This window comes from Varanus komodoensis, unplaced genomic scaffold (genome assembly GCF_004798865.1).
Source record: "Varanus komodoensis strain SLA01 unplaced genomic scaffold, ASM479886v1 scaffold6_4, whole genome shotgun sequence".
NCBI classification, from domain to species: domain Eukaryota; kingdom Metazoa; phylum Chordata; class Lepidosauria; order Squamata; family Varanidae; genus Varanus; species Varanus komodoensis.
Genome location: NW_025336347.1, coordinates 9,479,504 through 9,496,636, shown reverse-complemented (window position 1 = coordinate 9,496,636; position 17,133 = coordinate 9,479,504). Strand labels below are relative to the sequence as shown.

At 42.4% G+C, this 17,133-nt stretch overlaps 1 protein-coding gene across 1 annotated transcript in view; it reads left to right on the top strand.

The window, feature by feature from the left end:
- LOC123034372 (D-threitol dehydrogenase-like) overlaps positions 1-7,813 on the top strand; it is a 35,280-nt gene extending 27,467 nt beyond the window's left edge. Inside the window, exon 7 of the mRNA XM_044451701.1 lies at positions 7,618-7,813. Coding sequence (XP_044307636.1) covers positions 7,618-7,813 — 196 coding nt within the window. The remainder of the gene's footprint in view (positions 1-7,617) is intronic.
- Positions 7,814-17,133: the final 9,320 nt, after the last annotated feature.

The following is a 17,133-nucleotide window of genomic DNA, read 5'->3' as shown; positions in this document are numbered from 1 at the left end:
AACCTGGGCAATTTGGAAATTGAAATAGATGCTGAACAAATTTGAAGATGACTGACAAGAATCTAGTGAATTAGGACAAATAAATTTCCAAAAGCACTCATCCAGTTGAAGAAGTAGATTTGATTATTTTTAAGCAAAGAAAATGAATGGTGGGAGAATCCAGGTGCCATTACTTTGCAGGCCATAAACGGAAGGATACAATGGGGAGGTGTGCACATTTCTTTAAAGAAAATCCTGTACTTGGATGTGCTGGGCAAGCCACGGATCTGCTAGCCTTGTGTGTGGAAGAGCACTGTCAGGGCTAGGCCAAGGGCAATGGGCAGGAGACCCAGGAGTTGGAGAATCTGGAGCCAGGTTCAGAAAGCTGTCTGGATCAGAGAACACAGGAGAGGAGAGTTCAGGGGATCAAGCTGGAAGTCAGGAGAAAGGAGCAAGCTAAGAAATGCAAATTATCCTGGAGCTCAGGACCAGAAGCACAGGACGCCCCAGAGCTGGCCTGGCTGGACAAAGAGCCACTGAAGGAGGAAGCCCTCCTGCGCTCCCTCCTAGCCAGTAGTTGCTCCTGAAGGCAAATGGAGTCTGGGCAAGGGCTGGCAGTGACTCTGCTTGCCACAAGGGCTAGTGGACAGCGGCTCCTGCCAGAAACACAAACAGTTAATTTCATTCTGCATTTTTATTGGTACCTTTATTAATACTGACATTTCAGAGAACTTTTCTACTCAAAGGGGATGGGTGTGTGGATAGTGCAGATTGTTGATGCCTCCTTGGAAGAGGGCGATGCTTCCTTGCTGAAGAAATTGTTATTGACTGCCACCATCTGGATAATGATTGGTCAGTTTCTAATCTCCATTTTTTGAGTAAGATCTTGGAGGTTCCCTGGGATGAATTTCCTTATCTAGACCTTTTCCAGTCTGGGGTTAGGCCTGCTTAGGGGACACAAATAGCAGGAGTCATCTTGGTGGGTGGATCCTTACTGGTTTTTCAGGATGTCTCCATGGCAGTTAGCTGACCATGGCATCCTTCTGGTGGTCTTGAGCCATATGGGACCTGGAGGCATAGCATTGCGATGGTTCTGGTTCTGTGTGACTGGACGCTCCAGAAGGCTGCGTTGGGGGAATATCAGGGATGCTAGAGAACACTGTTCTGTGGATGACATCCCAATGGGAGTTACTAGATGGTAGATTTAATCCCATTTGGTAGATTAGTCCTGGTAGATTTAATCCCATTTCCTTCCACTGCTGGTGACGCAAACTGTAATGAGTAATTCCAGTATGTGAATTTTATACTTTTTTTTTGTTAATGGCAGCAACAATTTGTGCAAATGGGATGGTATGCAGTTTTAAAAAAATTCTTTCTGGGTCTTTAAATTTGTGAAACTGAAGTCATAATGCTTTTCAAATATTTTTGATTCACAGCCATTTGCAAGTCTGCCCACCTGCCATAAATTGTAAATATCCTTGTCAGTTTCACACACGACTTCATTTAGTTCTGCAGAGCCATGTTCAGTACTGATCAAAGAACCTGCCAATTTTATCCTCCACATTGTAACTTCCTGAGTGAAGGGGAATTACTTTCATTTGCACGTGGCCTTGAGTGTCCATCCACTAGGAGACCATGGAACAGAGTGCGAGGTACAGCAGTTACTCAAATAGAATAGATGGTCACACAGACATTCTTACAAATTAAAACACAATAAAGTACAAGATGGGCATTGCCCTCTGAGAAGGCCACCCATTACTGTCTGAAACAGAAGCATTCTGGGCATTTTATGGAAAGCAGGAGGAAAGGGGAGGGAAAAGCTGCTTCCAGGCCTCTCCCATCATGCAAAACAGGTAGCCAATTTCAGCTGCTGAAGCCCCCGGAGAAGAGACTTAGGCACCACAATGATGCTGTGTCCGTGTCAGCTGAGCTTTTCTCCTTCTTCCCCCTGGGATGCTCCGGAACACTGTTTCCACAGACACATTTGCACTCTTGGAGCTGCAGCTGGCAGAGGAGAGGCACTCCAGGTGAGGGGATGGGCCACCAGGTTGCTTTAGGACCATCTAGACAGCAACTAGTAGGCATACTACCCTAAGGAATGTAAAATGAATAAATGGCATGCATTAGTCACACAAACAGCAACAGAGCATCTTCCCCTATAAAGTATAACAGGGAGCCATATACAGGAAAACAAACAAACCAGCAAACATCAACAGCTGTGCATAAAACACCAAGCGCCATTGTTTCATGGACTCGCAAAGTGACCTGCCGCAAGACGCCAGGCCATCCGTAACATACGTGTTTGTATTGGTACTCTTTGGCCCCTGCTTGCAGAGCTGATCCTTGAAGGCAGGAAGTCTGCATACAGAGCTTCTGCATGTCATGATGCCAGTTGGGCTTCCTTTTGGACCAGGCACGGAGCCCACTGACCTGAGCAGCCTTGGCCCTAACCACTATGGTGACAACAGTGTTGGTGCTGGTTTCATGGCTTTGCATTAACTAAATGAAGATGTGAACCCTGCACAAGCTGTTCCTCATGCATTAGCTTGTAGAGGAAGGAACGGAGAGGGCTTTGGAAGGAACACGCAGGCTCCCGTTCCACAGGGAGATGTCTTTCGGAACGGCATTTTTCCATGATCATCCGCATTTCTTATTATGGAGAAGTAAAGGCTTCCTTTAGAGATACCTCATGGCTAGATTTATTTCAGCACTGAAGTGTTATCTAATGCATTATTGTGCATTTATATTTTGTTTCCATTCATGCATAAAACAACACAGAGGTCTTTATGTCCTCCAAACTATGGTAGATCGATGAAAAAAGAAGGAAACACAATTGGAAAGACCAATTAAGATGAGGGTGTAGCTGAGCTTTACAGCATAAATTGTACAGCATAAGACAAATTACACTGTGCTGTCAAAAGGGTCCTCCAGCACAATGTCAATAACATTAGCTTGCATAATGGAATTTCTGGCAAAAATCTGTCATGCAAGGTGATGCTATTGGTGTTGCAGGAGAGGTTCTTTATGGCAGCTTAATGTAATTTGTATTAGCAGATTGACTTTGCTGGATCCTGCCCTGAGCGCCCAGAAGAGTGGATTAACACTGGAGTGACTTCCAGAACAGATGTTGCTGGGGATCTTATGAAGGGGTATGGCAAATAGGTGGTCTGAGAAAAGGATGGATTTGGGAATTGCCCAGAACTGTGCACTCGTGTCTCATGGCGAATGCCTCCGAAGATTGTGAGCTGCAGTTTGCAACAAGACTGTAATCAAACCTCTAGATGAGCTTCTGTATTTGCTTGGTAGCATGTTCTGTGGATCTGCCAGCAAAAGAGGCCTCATTTCCTGATGAACTGTGAGCTATAGGGCACCTTGGAGTTCCATTATTTGCAATGTCTGCTTCCTATTACGTGCCATCATCATCTCATCAGAACATCTGAATGAGAGTGCCTGGTGCATCTTTCATGCCGATGGGTTTCTAATCTGGACAAACAAAAGCAGCAGCCTGGGATCTAGCATGCTAAGGGGACTTTAGTGTGGGATACATCTCAACACTGAAGAGGACAACACATTTTGTGCACAGATAAAACTGGCATCACAATACGCCAGAGGGAAGAACTAAGCACCATTTTATCACTTAAAGGCATCCCAATTAACCAGCATCCCCATCCCCATTAAACAACAGCAGTTGCTCTTAAATATCTCTGGGCTTGTATCGAGTTTCTTGGGAGATGTCCCAATTAAGTGGATTTTACTGATTAAACACTTCCTGAGTAAATGAAGTGTACTTAAATCATTCAAATTAATAACTCATCTGAAAGAAATCAACTTATACACAGATGGAATCTCCCTACACCTCACTTTGGGATCGGAAGCTGTTTCAGCAGAGGAGCTGACAAGCGGCACATTTTAAAACAACACGAACAACATCAACAGTGCATCCGCAGCACCACAAAGCGGGGACTGTGTTGGGCCACCCGAGCCTTAAAATCTGACTCTCTGTAGGAAACAAAACGCCAGTTCGGCACCTCGTGTTAGAGAACCCACTGCCTGACTGTCATGCACCAGCACTGCTTTCCAGATGAGACAGGAAATTAATGCATTGGCACTTGTCACTGCTCAGAATGTTTAAGAGCCAACTAAAATTTGCCTAAAAGGGTTTTTTCCATCTCCAGCATTAAATTGCCCATCCTGGCACAGAGCCTCTCCCAGAAGATGTGCCGTATTGGGGCATGACTAATATTTATAGAACAACAAGAATGTGTCTTTGCAACTGTATGCTTTGTTCTGATATTTCCCCCGTTTTTATTTATTAACAAAGGACACTCATACTGAATTATATGGTCTTCTAAATAAAACTGACATTTCTCGCTTCTCTACAGGCCTGCGTAATTAACAGGAGGACTTGAATTATAATCTGTGTATGTTAAAAAAAAAGTTATATAACGAAGGAATAGTGCATTTAATTTCAGAAATAGCCATCTCATTTCTTCCTTCCCTGAAACAGCCTGTGCTTGGAGACATTGGCTGATACGAGCCTTAGGACTGTTGGACAGTGAATGCTGTTTGCTTGGCAGGCTTCCTGAAATTGGGTTTCTTGCTTTAGTTAGTTAAATGGGAGAGGGAGGGGGGAACGCAGACACTCCGATGCTCGAGTTGAAGAGTTCACATCTTCCTTTTCTCAGCCCCATTTGAGAACCGATGAGCACTTCAAAGATCTTATCATAGAAGTCCCTCCTCATGACAGGAACCCTTGAGGGAGGGAACTAAGATGGATCTCTCTCCCCCTTCTTGCTCCCTACTTGCTAATTATTCAAACAATTTTCTAGAGACGATTGTATGCTCCCCACACACATATATGTGCACATGTTACAGAAAACTGTCTGGATCTCTTGAGCTGAAGCCTTGAAATGACCATTCCTTTTAATGACATTTTCTTCGATGAAATGAACATTTCAAGCAAATTTACCTTTTATCTATCTATTGCCCAATTGATTATTGGATCTATATCTTGTCCTGGGTTAAATTATTATCAAAGCCAGAGAGTTTATCTGATGTAAACTAGCAATATGTGCTTAGTGGGAAACAAAATCCTGCCAGAGCAGGCACAGTGTCATGCCTTGCTCACACTTTCTAAGGAAAACAGTACTGAACGGCATGTGACGGGACCCTGTTCCCATGATCCCCTCTGCCCTTAGTGGCCTGTTTAAGCCACAGGGACATGCTGGAAGTTTTGTTTTGTTTTGTTTTGGATATTTAAGCCATGGCTATGGCTTGTTGGATTATCCAAACCTGAGTGTATGTGTGTGTGTGTGTGGGGGGGGGAGGTTGTGCCAGGGTTAAACAACCTTCCTACAACCCTGGAAAAAAGGATGGGTTACTCAAGGGTCATTTAATTCTTGCACAGCCTGATTCAGCCACATTTGAAGGACATGACGACCTGCATCTCCAGCTGTAATATTTAATATTTAGCTGGCCGCTCTCGTGTGTGCACAAGTGTCATGGAGGGCTGCTTGATTGTGGGAACCAGGCTAGTACAAGCTTCCAAAGCTGGGATTGGCTCAAAAATGGGTATTGCAAGTAAAGCAAAGCAGTAATAAAAGCCTCATTTGGATCTTGCATTTGCACCCTGTACGGCACTTGCCACACTGGGGAAAAAAGCCCCAAGTAGACACCCCACTACCCCCATCCCAGTGGTGCTGGTAGTTGTGGTATCCAGACAAAGCATCATTTTATCCACTGTGCATGAAGAGAGAGTCATCTATGAAGATGGATGCAAAGCGACTGTAGATAAAGCTTGTTGTTATTTTTGCAAAAGAAAGTCAATTTGTTCTCTCAGCAAGCATGTGCTACAGCCTAGGAAGCAGGGTAGTGCTTGGGGGAAATAATTTTGTGATTGCAACATTATGCTGGAATGTAGTAGCAGGCCAGAGGTCAATAAGGTTGGGCTTGCACAGTATTCTGTAGGTGCAGCTATGCTGTTTATATGGTCCATTTCAGTCTGGAAAAACCAAGGAAGGATGCAATTTAGAAGGTGCCCATGCTAGTCTTGTTGTTAGTGTTATTATTTTAAAAATGACATGGGTAGGACAGCAATGTCTGAATCATGTTAATCAAGGAGCACAGTAAACAGACTTTCTTTTAAAACAAAAGTATGGGAAGGGTGATCTCATTCCCATAATTCAATGTGTTTGTAAAACCTATTTGGAAGTATAAATTGGGATGAGGATGAAGTTTGAGAACAAAACGGCATTTTGAGACTTTGTTCATTTCATATTTATCACTAGCTTGTTTGCTAATTTTCATTTGCAAGAGGCAATTCTTCCAGCTAACTGGGTGCCTCAATGGGCCACTGATTTCTTTGAAGTGACAGTCTGTAAATATGCATAAAAAAGAGATGCAATTAGCGGGTGTGTGGTTCAGTGCAGCCTGATTTCATTGGCAAGTTTACCCACAGTGTTGATAAGCTACATTATCTAGAAAATTGGCCGCTGAAAAACAGCACCTCTGATTGCCAGCAAAGGTTCCAGATAACAGGGTGCTGAAGAGAAATATAATTGAGGTTGAATATGTTAACCAAGGTGTCACATGCTCCTTAGAAGCGCTAATTTATCAGCATGTTGGAATTTTTATTAACATTTGGAATGCATTTCTACCACACTAATGAAGTGGAATTGGCAGTTCAGGTTTTAGTTATTGTCATTTCTGAGAAGTTAAATGTAATTTCTTGTTAGGCACAGTTATGTAAATATATTTATACAGGGGCTGGGGGAAAAATTATAACATTTCACAAAATATAAATATATTGTTAAGGAGGAGGAATGACAAATCGGTTATTCTGAAAGCCCTAAACACCTACCAACTGTTTTTGCTGCACTGTGGATTCTCTGGTTCCCATTCATTCCCAGGGAAATAAAGAAACTTCAGAAAACTTCCTGATGAATTTTCTGTTACATGCAGGGAAAATATACAAACTGAAGCAATTCTTTGAGGTCCCCCCTCCCTGCCACCTGCACCACACACACGTTTTAAAATAAATGTCATTTCCTTTGCAAGATAGTCCTGGTTAACATGAAGTTAATTTTAAATACAGCTTTAAAAAATAACCACCAAGATGTGATCCTGGGATTTAATTCCTTTTGAAATAGTTTGATTGGGGTGGATTTGCTGAACTGTGTGCTAACATATTGTAGAATCTTCTCTGTGTTGTGTATGGATGAACAGAATAATCGATACATCCATTTCCAAAAATGTGTAGGCAACCAGTTGCAAGAAACTTTTCAGTCAGACAATATGCATGGTTTTGCGGTGATTTTTCCCCCCATTGAAGCATGATGCTAACAAATGTCTCACTAATGTGGAATTAAATGAAAGATTCAGTGATGGAATGTAAGACTGATAACTAAGATGGGCCTTTTAAAACCTGTCTCAAAGGATATTTAGGGAAGATCATGTTTGCTGATAGCCATGGAAGCTGAGCTATTTGTTTTCTTTGTTTGTTTTCTATATGACAGGTAGTATTCGTGGGCTTTCTGTAAATGGGTGCTGCTGAAAGAAAGTCAGAAAGGAAGGAGGAGGGAGGGAAGCAAGAAGGAAGGAAAGAAAGCAAGATGCCATAACGCGGTTGTATGTTTCCAGGGGGATCGTGAACACACCGCTCATCCATTCGGAGGAGCTGAAGCCTCTTGTGCAGCGCTGGCTCGCAGACATCCCGGCTGGGCGGCTGGCTCAAGTGACCGACTTGCAAGCTGCTGTTGTATACTTGGCATCTGAAGCTTCCGATTATATGACTGGCCACAATTTAGCCATTGAGGGAGGGCAAAGCCTGTGGTAGAAAGAAAGAGAATCGGAAAGTGCTTTCAATACGCTCAGAAGAATGACAAGCACACAGAGAGGCTCCCTGCTCACATCCAACTTTTACACAAGTGGCTAGTGGTCAGCGTCTACACTGAAATGCCCATAATGTTTTCTTTTCATATTTTTTAAAATAGGGATATTTTTCAGCTGTTTCTTATCAAGCAGCTGCTTTTTCTTAACTCACTTGCCCATTGCTCTTGCCTCGTAAAAATCAACATGTGGAACAGAAGTACTGCACATTTAAAAGCAGACCTAAAATGACTGCGGTACTAGCTAAAATTGCTTTTCTCTTTGGCCCCATTTGTTTCAGTGGTGTAAACTGTTTGTGCATTGCCATTGGACAAATCATTTTTGTGCTAAAAAAGAAAGAAGGAAGGAAGGAGTCATCTTACATTTTAGCCAATAGATAAAGCAATCTGTTGTGCTCAGACTTGGAATTTCTTAAGTTACTACTTCAAGTAATCAAGAGACATTGATGATACTATATACAATATTTGTAACAACAAATGCAACCACCTCCACACACACACAACCAGACACACAGAGAAAAGAAAGCAATGCTGTAATTGAAATATGAAATCAATTCCTGCAGCGGGAATTTGACTTGGGTAAGTAGACGATGCTCAATCACTGTAGGTAGTTTTTTCCCTCCCAAAATTCAAATTATTCCAGCAATTCCTGTAAGAGGTCTGGGAAAGATATTGTGCCTTTACAAAATCAAAGCTAGTTTTATTATTTTTCTTTGCATATCATTATTGTTATTTGCTTTGATTTGTTGTGTTCAAGAAGTGCTTTGTTTTTGGTGCAGTGCCAAGGTTTCCATTGCACCCTAATTCTCTTTCATGGAGCTGTTTCTGCCACTCATAGCTTGTGGCAAGGAAAGGGTGGGTCCTTAAAAAAACAATTTTTGAGGGGAGGAGTATGTGTTCACTTAGAAGTCTATTCTATCCAGTTCTAGATTAATCTGCAATGTTAAAGATTAGCACAGAATTGTATTCAAATACACATTTCAAAATAAATTTTATCTCAAGAGCATGTCAAAGTGTTTTTTTTTCCCCAAAAGATGCATTAAAACATATTTTAAAATCATTTTGAGCCAAGATTTGTGTCTGAAAATTTGGACAACACATAAGCAAATACATAACTAAATTCCAGTCAACACATTTGTTGAGGGGGTGCAGGACTTGGGTTGGATCCTGATCTAAATCAAATCGACTGTGCTAATGGAAGTGAACTCCCCTCACTCCTTCCTTCCCAGGGGAGGCAGTCCAGTATCCTTAAGCTGCTTCACAGAGCATCATGGAAATGGAATAGTTGTGGTATGGAGGGGAAGAGAGATTCTCAAAATTGGGGAGGGATAACTTCTCTGGGTGCAACCCTTTCTCTTGCAGGTGATGGATCCAGGAATTAACTCAAGGTTAGATCACACTGTAATTCTCAGTGTTGTAATTCCTCAAGCAGCCCTGTGTGTGATTATTACTGGTGGGCTCATAATATCTCTCAGAGTGAGGGGAAATCTGCTCTGCAGGCGTTAAATTTCCTACAGCAGATTTCCTGTGGACTTCACATTGGCTTGCCATGTTTAACCAATCTTAGTCTGCAGTCCTGCAATGACAGACATTTAGCTGAGGTACTATTGGTTCTCAGCAAATTCTGAATCGATTTGTGGGAGAGAGCAAACGGGCAGGCCTCAGCCTAGTTCTGTACCACCTCCATCACTTTCTACTCCCCTTCACTTTCCACTTCTGCTTCCCTGATCTGTTTCTTCTTCCAGGCATTACGATTTGGCCTCTGGAGTCAGCAACTCCCAGTAAAGCTTCAAGTGAAACCATTAAGAGCTTGAATTTTTTATTATTTTTCTGGGCTCACAAAACCATTTTCTATGAGTCCCATATACTTCCATCATATTGTGTCATGCTTTGGAAAACTTGGTTTGATTCTCCCATGACCGAGGCTGGCCTTTCATCCCAATGTACAAACAGGAGTGAACTCATAAGGAGTTCTTCCAACTAAGTCTCATGGGACTTGTATACTGTGGCTGGACCTCTTGTGAGCAGCTTGTTTTAGCCCCTACCTAAGAGGGAAAAATAACAAATTTCAGCTAATTTGAAACATAACCCACCATTTGCAATTGACATTATAATAATCAAAAGTCTTATTTTTTCAGACATAGTGGAAAGACTAGGGAGTAAGCAGACTATTAGGAGTGAAGCCTTCTTTTGTGTCCAATAATGACTCCTCCAGTTTAAAACTGGAAACATCTGCAGCAAAATTATTATATGAATCACAATATAGTCATAAGACCCTAGAACTTAATCCTCTTGTGTAAATCAGTGGTGCTTCATATTTTTAAAGTCCTGTTTGAGTGCACTTTTTCAACATAATGGTGAACACAGTGATCATAGGAACTCATCTTTTTGACAAGCTCTTTCTACTAAAATATGCCAGCTATTTTAGAATGCCATGAATTTTCTGGACTGAGGAGAAGTACACATACTGGGATTCATGATGAGTATCTAAATCTAAGTCCCCAAACCATAGCTTGTAGATCATAAAACATTATGTGTGGTAAAGGATGGATCTTGGCCAGATTCCAAAACTTCACCATAACTTCAGAATGGCCTGGAAAATAGTCTTATGCACGCTAGTCCAAGCCTGCTTAGAATGCCCCTGCGTACATATTGCCATGACTATCCATCTGCCACATCCTGGTGTCACAGATGTCACTGGGTTTTTGGATCTTTGTGACAGTTGATGGATCGTCAAATTCCAGGGAGCAAAATACATGGAACCAAACTGAGAGTTCTTGTTATATAAAACAAGGGACCTTTTTATGGTTTCCTGATATGGTCTCCAGGAGGCTGTAGGATTTTTCTGGAGTCCGTGCTCGAAGTCTTCTGACTTGAATGCTCAGACTCTAAAGCCACACCTTGCAGCTGGTATGGAAAGAACTGTGTTGGCTCCCCAACCCCCCGTCACAACTGGGCCTTGCAGGACGGAAAAGGGGCATGCTGGGGCAGGGACCAGATGATGAAGCTGGGCCTATGGAGTTACACTGGTTCCAGTGGGTGCCGGAGTTGTCCTTCTATTGGTTGATTCCAGAGGCATCCTTCCACCTTGCTCACAGACCTTAAATCTAAAAGGTTGAAAAAGCCATCTAGATAAACTGCAGAACATGAAGCACGGAGGAGCAGTGGCAGAGGAACTGCATCTTGCACCGGATGCTCATAAGCTTCTGAGGTCAGAGGCATCTGCTGTGAGGTTGATCATGTCCATAAACCTCCCACCCCCCAACGAAACATCTGTGATGATTTCAGAAACTATGTATTTTGGTTGAAGAGACGGGAGCTTGATCATGTCTTCTTTCGTGAATCACTTATGGATCAGAGCAAGGCCCACCACTTTTTTATATGGAGAGACTTTTAGAAGAATTCTTTTAACATTGAAATCTTGAAAAAATGAAGCCCGGACCACCTTCTAACATCATTCTGAAGCCTTATTAAATTGATCTATTACCCTACACACCGTTGTCTATATGAGGTCATTCCTTGTATTGTATTTGATCTACACCAAATTCTCTAGGCTTCACATGAGCATGGCTGGCTTTGTCTTCCACTTTCTGGAATTCTGTGCTGTTGATTTCACTGAGTGTTGCCTTGGCGATGCTAGAGACCTGCAACTAAAGTTCTGGGTTACTGGCCACATAAACAGAGGCCCTTTTCTGTCCTCTCCTTTCTGCCTTCTCAACATGGTTTGGAACCTCTCCATCTTCTAGCCATTTTAATAAGGCCTTCTGTTCCACCCTTGCAACTGTCTGCTAGATCCACATTTAGATAAAATGCAGCTTAACAGTGATAGGCTGAAGCAAAGCAGCCACTTATGCATCACCCATGAAGAAAGAGCAGGTTTGCATTTGCTAACTTATATACATAGATACAGACGTATAAATATTGGTGATAACTTAAATAGAATTGCAGCATCTTTTTCTACAATGGGGAAGACTGATGCTCTGTGTGTCTCCTCATTCTGCTCCCTGAGAGTTTGTTTTTGCAGAGCCACTGCTACTTTCTCACCTTTGGCATCTTTCTCTTTAAAAGAAACATGGTCTCAATTATCCCAGGTAAAAAAGAACAGATGGTCACCTAGGCACTTCTGACTTTGGAATGGAATTGGGAAGTTTGCCTAGGAAGAGACTGGACTTCTGTGGAATGCACGCATATGAATGTTCAAGCTACATTATATAGAAATAATAGTAGAAAATAACTTTTTAACATGCCGTTACAACAGCAAGAACCCCATTTTTGATGTGGAAAGAATATACAGGTTAGCCAGCAGAAGAAGCATTAACAATAGAGAAAGTCTTAAATCCGCTGTAGGACAACACCTTGATTAGGATCAACCAAAATGTCATGAAATGAAGAGCAAACACTGAGCTCTTTGGAAGCCTTCGTGGGAGAGGTTATTCAGTGCAACTGGGTGGGAAGGAAGGGAGAGAGGAGGTCTTGCCCCACTGCAGACTAGGAAAAGAAGAGGACCTGATGGCAAACGTTGGGAAGGTAGCACAACCGATTCACTGGTATCTTAATTGTTAATGAGGGTAAAACAGAGTGCTCTGAGCAGAATGTGTGTTCTTGCCAAGTTTAAAATCTGGATTCCTGCAATAACTAAACACTGGCTGATGTTCCAAATACTACCTTTAGGGGGAAACCTTAACCTATCTTTACCGTCACGTTAACCAGTGTGCTGTTTTTATCTGTTCAACTTTTTTATATTGTATCTAAGTTCATACTTCTGATATTTCTAATTTTTTTAGCATTTATGTAGAACACCACATAATTGCAGAAAAGATAATAGTCACATACCCTAGGGTCTAGTGTACACTTATGTTAAAAGTACAGCTTTTATTGGCAACTAAAGTAATAACCTTTCCATGTCAAATTGCTTTAAATTAAACTTTAAAAAAAAATACTGGCTGATACCCACATTTAGTAATTGTCAAACATTAGCATAACATCAAATCCTAATGCTGCCTAAATCTTGGGTTTAAAAATAATTATTTACTTAGGTAAATTCTGTATTCAGAAGCATAATATTAGATTTAAGGGTGGGGGGTAGGAAGCAAGCAACTTCCATGCATATGTAAAAAGCAGTATCCATAAACTTGACACAGAAGTGGGATTTGAACTTATGCCTGCATGAGAGAGGAAGAGAGCGAGCAAGCGACGGGATATCCATCCATCCATGGCCACAGCATCAAAGTGACACCTGAGATGGTTTCCTGGATGATGTTTAGTGACCCAGGACTTCTATCTCTTGTGCTAATCAGCTCTTATGCATAATTTTCAGTAGTTTTAGACAGGCCAAGATATAGGGTGTATTATGTTGATAAATAAGTGTAGAGCTGAGGAATTAGACAAGGACAATGCTTAGTGTGGATGAATTGTACTTTTCTGTTTCTTCTAATGCAATATGTGTAAAACTGTTGGGGAAGAGATTAGATTCTGTAGGAATGCTGCATTATAGGGCAAATCTAATGTGGTTCTGTTCTAGTCAAACCCTAGTAATAGTGATGCTAGGCTGCCTGGCCCCCTCTCACCCAGTTGTGTATCAGAACTGTGCAGCTTTGCACAGATATATTCACATAATACACACTGAAAGGCCAGCCAGAATGGTAGCGCCTAACTCCTTCCCTTCACCATTCCAGTTTCCATGGAGGACATTTGCTGCTTCTTCGACATATCTGTTTCTTTCAAGTTTTTAATTCCTTGAAAAAGAACTGCTGACTTCTTTCAAACTTATTTCCCCTCTTCCCTAATGCTGTTTCTCCGGTGTAGCAAAATCTGGACTGCGGAAAGGCTCTCTGTAACATGACTGTGTTACAGCATCAGTGTTTTCATCATGTAGCCTGCAAGGATAGAAATGCGAACAGTGACATGTAGCAACAAGGACCAGAACTGAGCCTGACCTTGGTGGACAGAGCAGGTGGAACATGCTTCTTAACACCATGAGGTAGCAAGAGTTCCCCATGATCAGGGTCTGTAAGGTGCGACAGTCTGGCTGTGCACATTTCAAAAGCTCAAACCAGTGGATGCCGGAGTTCGGACCCACATCTTTGCAGAATTTATATTGATGTGGGTGGCATGCACTGGAATACAACTGCATCAAAGTTGCAATGCACTTCAAAAAGCTTCCTTTCACCCCTGATCCGCAAAATGTTTTCTGAGAAGCTAGATCGATTCTTTGCAGTTCCAATATTATTCAAGATACGTATGTGCTGGGTGATTTTAGCGAGCCTCATTAATTCTGAGATGTGGGAGCAGGGTAGAATCATTTGCCTGACAGACTCTAACAGTTTCAAGAGGAGCTATTAAACTTGCAAATCTCTAATTTTTCTGCACTTTCATAAAAATTTCCCAATTGTATTTTATTTTTTTTAACCCAGTGGGCTGTCTGAGGAAACACAGATGTATATGCAGTGGCACAAATGATGTGTTAAGGTGGAAGTGAGATTATCTGTTGAGGACTGTTCAGAATTGTTGAACTTTTAATTGCAATTCTGATTAAAACAATGTTGTGCAGGACAGAACAGTACATTTTAGGCTGCTTCTTTATATACCTCATATAAAGAAGTAGTTACATTTTTATAACTCCAGGGTCTTTATTCTAATCCAAGTAGGGAGCACCAGATATGCTTAATAAAGTTGCAACAGAATTTCTTTTATTTCTCTCTCCCTGTCTCCTTCCACTCCACCCCCCGATGTGTGTGAATGGGAACAGGAACACTTCTTTTTAAATAAATTAATAAACTTCTAAATTTGCATGGCCTTAAAAAAGTTCGTTTTCTTGCTTAAATCAGTGGAATGAAAAGTGCACACTTTTGAAAAATGCACAGAAATGTGAACATTCAATCCAACAACCTGATCACAAAGAAAGATGAGTGCGTCAGCCCAAGCCTCAAAGTGAAGGTGGAAGCATCTGGGCACATTCAGACATCCTCGTCCCTCTATCCCTGCATGGAACTCATTGATCTAAGATATTGTGGAGAGGGCCTGGCTGCCGTTATATTGGAAACCAACCTTCTGGTCTCTCCTGTGTACATGTGGGGTTTCTCTTTCCATGGTAAGGTGGGCAACAACAGCTAGGGACTGACGAGAATTTTGCTCAGTTTGCGTCTCAGTGTAAACTTATCCAAGCATGCTTCTTGAACCTAAACATGAACCATCCTGTTGACCATTAATTTCCAAAATCTGCAATGCGCTTTGCAAAAATAAAAAATAAAAATGTGCAACCCTTTAAAATATGTCATCAAAGAATGTGCATACATTTGTAAACAGCATATAAAAGTACGTATATTTCAAAATGAAGAAAAATGTATAGATTTTAAAAGTGCACACCAACATGCAAAACAAGTCCACATTGTCTTAAAATATACACAAACCAGTATGCAAATTACTGTGAAAAAGACACAAAAATATTGCAAACCATGCAAAAATGGGATGGATTGAATATAGTATTTCAAAAATGAAACCCTTTAAGCCAATATCTTCAATATCCCCTTCAAGTCAAAAGACCTACTTTTGATTCCCAGCCCCACTTTCACACACATTTCTGTGTACAAGTGGGGAGTCATGTACACAACACTTCCTTGGACCAACATTCTCCTGCTGCACAAATAATTCCCATTCCACAGAGAATGCAGTGACTTTAAGACCATGAGACCAAACAGTTCCACAAAATGATATCTGTCTTTGGAACTCATCAGCAGCTCATTGCTAAAGGATGTGATGAGTGATGGCGATAACAATAATAACCGTATCTTCACAGCCACACAGGCGAGCATCCCAAATCCATCTTTTTCACTGCATAAGTTCAGATGCCCCTTTCCATAATGCTTCAGAAGTAACACAGAGGAAAGCAGCACAGTGCAGGATCTCACATTATTCATCTTCACTCACAAATAAGAGGGATGAGATTGCTCAGGAGTGATCACCCAAGCACTAAGCAGAGACGTAGGGTGAAATCCTGTGGCTGCTAGATGCTATCCAGATGACTGTAGGAAATGTTGGAGTCTCAGCTGCAACCCTGGAAGTGAGTTGGTGCTGGAACTCACTTCCACCTTCACAGCCTGTGTGGTCCTTTCCATGCCAGTTGTGACTCCAAGGTCAGAAGACTGACTTTGGAGCCATTGCTGGGCGAGTGTTTGGAAGGCCAGAAGAGGACAGTGAGCTTCTTCTAGCATACAGGTTATCCCAGTGACATCTCAGACTTTTTAGATGGCCAAATCAACCATCTAAATATTTTGCGGAGCAGAAGAAGCACAGAGATGACCTTTCCTTCCGGGCTACATTCATCCCTAACTGGATGGCCATAATCTTTCAGGTTCAGAAGGTTCAGGCAGATACATGGGATGGCACCGTGTGCACCAACCGTAAAGGAGATGCAGAAATGGTATGTACACACAGATAGGAATCCGACATCCCTCCCTTGTGGCTGTCGCTTTAGTTTTATTTCCAGCTTGTTGGGGGGGGGGGCATTGGGCAAGAGGGCCTCCCTCCACTAGCTGCTATTTCTCCCCCTCCTCGTCAGCCAGTAAGTTGGAAATCCTGCTCCATCCTCGTTCTGCAATTATGTGACAGTAGGAAGGGGAAACATTGGTGAAATGCATGAAATTATGAATTGAGTTTTCCCAAGGTGGTTGGAGCAAAGGTCCAGCACACTCAAAATAAAAATCTAGACAAGGCTTCTTTGCAATGGGGGAAGCTGGCAAAGGGAAAGGGGAACTGTTTGCCCCGGCCGCCAAGTCTTCTGCTCCATTACCAGCAGGGGGAGCAGGTGCTGGTGACTAGAACTGTGTGGCCTTTGGAAACCCCCTCAGGCCCGGCAAGGGCTGGCATCCAGTCCAGGAGCGCTACTTTGGCCAGTCCTTCAGCCCTGTGCCAATCTATGTTCCCTAGCGTGAAAATGGCAGTGACCAATCCCATGCTGCTTTGGGAACGTGCATTCACCGATACTCACACCTGGAAAAGTGTTGGAGTCTGGAGTGGCTGAGGTTGGGCCTTCCTTTATGGTGGGACAAGTCTCGGCAGGCTGGCATTGCTCCTGCTCCCCTGGGGTTGTTTGGCACCTTGGATGACCTGGCTCCCTAGGTTGCCGCTCAGGTGGCCTCCTACAGGAACTGGCCCTGCTTCTAGGCCTATGGTGGTCCTCCAAAGAGATGAAGCCAAATACGGGGGCGGGGGGAGGGAAGAGTTTCAATATGCCAACCCAAGGGGAGAAGTGAGCCGGTATGGGGAAGGA